The sequence below is a fragment of the Plasmodium reichenowi genome, chromosome 9, assembly GCF_001601855.1.
Source record: "Plasmodium reichenowi strain SY57 chromosome 9, whole genome shotgun sequence".
Lineage (NCBI taxonomy): Eukaryota > Apicomplexa > Aconoidasida > Haemosporida > Plasmodiidae > Plasmodium > Plasmodium reichenowi.
Genome location: NC_033654.1, coordinates 519,034 through 522,093, shown reverse-complemented (window position 1 = coordinate 522,093; position 3,060 = coordinate 519,034). Strand labels below are relative to the sequence as shown.

Genomic DNA, 3,060 nt, shown 5'->3' with positions numbered 1-3,060 from the left:
AAAAAAAAAAAAAAAAAAAAAAAAAAAAAAAAAACCGGAGTATAATTACATACACATATATATATATATATATATATATATATTTATATATATTTATATTTGTTTATATATGTATATATTTATATTTGTTTATGTGTGTGTATTTTTTTTTGTTATGCCAAATCTCCGTATAATAGGAAAGCTATTAATGTTTGGGGAAGGTAAAAAGGTTGAGACCATTTTGGAAGAAGGGTAAAAACATCAAAAATATTTTTCCATGTGTATCTAAATGAATGTAAGAATATACCAGAACTATGATATGAGACATTATTAATATTTTTGAAAAAATAATTGTTCAAATCTTTTTCATTATAGTCTTGATTTAAATTAATATTTTGATCATATAGCCAATTGAAAGATGTATTAATAAATGGAATGAGAGGAAAATAATTATATTTTTCACAAGTTTTTTTTTGATTATATGAATGGTTTTTGTTGGGTTCATGTTCAAATAATTCTTTATCATTATTACATGTTTTATTTTCTTTTTTAGCATGATGAGTATTCTTATTTTGTAGGATATTATTTATTTGTTCCTTGATTTGTATGTGTTCACTTCTGGTACTTTCTTCAAAATATATATAATTTGATTTGTGAATATATTCTTGTTCAAATATTTTATTGTAATGCGAATCATTTGATATGGGATAGGATAAACTTTCGAGATGTGCTCTTATTTGATGTGTTCTTCCTGTTATAGGCTGGCATAAAATTAAAGATTCATCAATTGACGAATTATATGATAAGAACATAAATTTGGTTATACTTGGTTTTAATAAATAATCAGAGAATTGAAGAGCATTTTCTTTTGTATATTTGGTAAAAACGTATTTTAATAATTTTTTATTCTCACAATACATATAACCAAAATCTATGATAAAATATTTATGATACATATGTAGATTGTTTATATCTTCATTATTATAATTATCTCCATATTTATCATTATTTATATCATATGTAATGTCAAATTTATTCATATCAAAATAATTATTCAACTCCTCTTTTTTATTTTTTACAAGTTCTATTAATTTATGAAACATATTTTTTGGGTCATCAATATTTTTTTCTTTCATGTAACCACATGTTTCTTTGTCATGATTATTTTTTTCATAATTATTTTCATAAAGGAAGATATCATTTTCAAATAAGTTATCCTCATCATATTTATTAAATTTAAGACTGTCATTATTTTTCATACTATTATTACAATAATTATTAATAATATTGTCTAAATTATTATTTTGACTGTTTACACTTTTAATAATATTATTAGAATGTAACAATTTAGTGATTAATTTTCTAAAATCTCCTTGTACTCTTGTAATATATGTTTTTTTTATTTTATTATCAGAAAGATTTTGGGAAAAATATGTGGAGAATTTTTTATTTTTCCCGAAGAATACAATACCTGATGTTAGCTTATCTAATCGGTGAAGAGTATAGATATATGATTTGTCTTGTGTTTTTAAATCGTTATCGAAATTGTTATTATGAGAAATATGTTTTGGGACATTATGAGAATTATGTTCTGGAACATTATGAGAATTATGAGCATAATGAACATTTTTCACATTTTTCACATTTTTCACATTTTTCACATATATTTGCTTACATTTATTTATATGATCAGCATTATATTCTTTATCATGATTAATTTGGTTCATACTTTTTTCCCTACAGTTAATTAAAACATTTAACGTATCGACGATATTTTCATTTTGTTTTTTTTTTTCTATTTCCATATTATTAATTTGTTCATTACTTATAATATTTGCTTGTTTAATTTTTCTTCTTTTTTTCTTTTCTTGTGATATATTTAGAATCTCATCTTTTCTATATGGATCATTTATATTTTGTGTAATATTTTTGTGGTAATATGTTTGTTCCCTATGATCATGATAAGTAAAATTCTTATCATTATAATTATCATTATTACTTGTACAATTACTTATGTGATCATTTTTTATTTTTATTTTTTTATCATCACATGAAGAATTTTCTTTCATATCATCCAGCATGAAACCAAAATTTTCCTTTTTAAAATTAAAATTGATTTTTATCACATGTTCGCTTTGTTCTTCGACGTTTACACGTTTTATGTTTGTATTTGTGTTTGTATTTGTGTTTGTATTTGTGTTTGTACTTTGATTTATATCTTGATTTATATCTTGACTTATATCACGATTTATATCTTGACTTACATTTTGATTTACATCTTGACTTACATTTTGTTTGTAATTTTCTTTTTCATTTTGTGCGATTACCTCATCATCTTGGTCCTGTTTAATGTTTTGAGAAGTACTTATATAATTTTGTAAAATACGTAAGAGGGAATTATATTGATAAGAACCCACCGGATGTGTGGGCAAACTCGAATGTTTATAAACACATATAAAATTTTCATCTTCATAAAGAATAATAATTTTATTACAAAGAACTGGTTTTTCAAATAATAATAATTTATGTTCTATAAAATCATTACTTTGAATTATATAATCACTAGAAACCATTTGTTTATTTACTTTTACATATCCTTTTTTTATGGATTCTATAAAATAATTCATATCATAAGCACAAAATTCAGATGCCATAACATCAGCAATTTTTTTCCCTACCCATCTTTTTTTGGAAAATAATTTATATGTATATACATAAGGAGAAACAAATCTTAATTTATTCTTAACAAAATATTTAGGTTCGAACTTTTTATCAACAATATTCAAACCGCTCGTTTGAGGAATTACTATCTTCATTATTTTAAAACCTTTATTTAAACTGGTTAATAATATGAAAATTATAAGGAAAAAAAACATTATATTATAAAATATAACGCATTTTTTTTTTTTTTTACAAGGACATGAAAAAAAAATATAATAATATAAATAAAAAAAAAAAAAAAAAAAAAAAAAAAAAAAAAAAAAAAAATAAATATATATATATATATGTATATTATTATTTATTTTTTTTTTTTTTTATAATTTTTTTTTTTTTTTTTTTTTTTTTTTTTTTTTTTTTTTT

The 3,060-nt window shown here is 21.0% G+C and overlaps 1 protein-coding gene across 1 annotated transcript; it reads right to left on the bottom strand.

Moving 5' to 3' along the window:
• Nucleotides 1–152: 152 nt before the first annotated feature.
• Nucleotides 153–2,855, bottom strand: PRSY57_0912000 (pseudouridylate synthase, putative; the record flags this gene model as incomplete). Its single annotated transcript, XM_012907360.2, has 1 exon — nt 153–2,855. One exon carries the CDS (start codon nt 2,853–2,855, stop codon nt 153–155), a length of 2,703 nt encoding a protein of 900 aa, XP_012762814.2.
• Between the last annotated feature and the right edge of the window lie 205 nt (nt 2,856–3,060).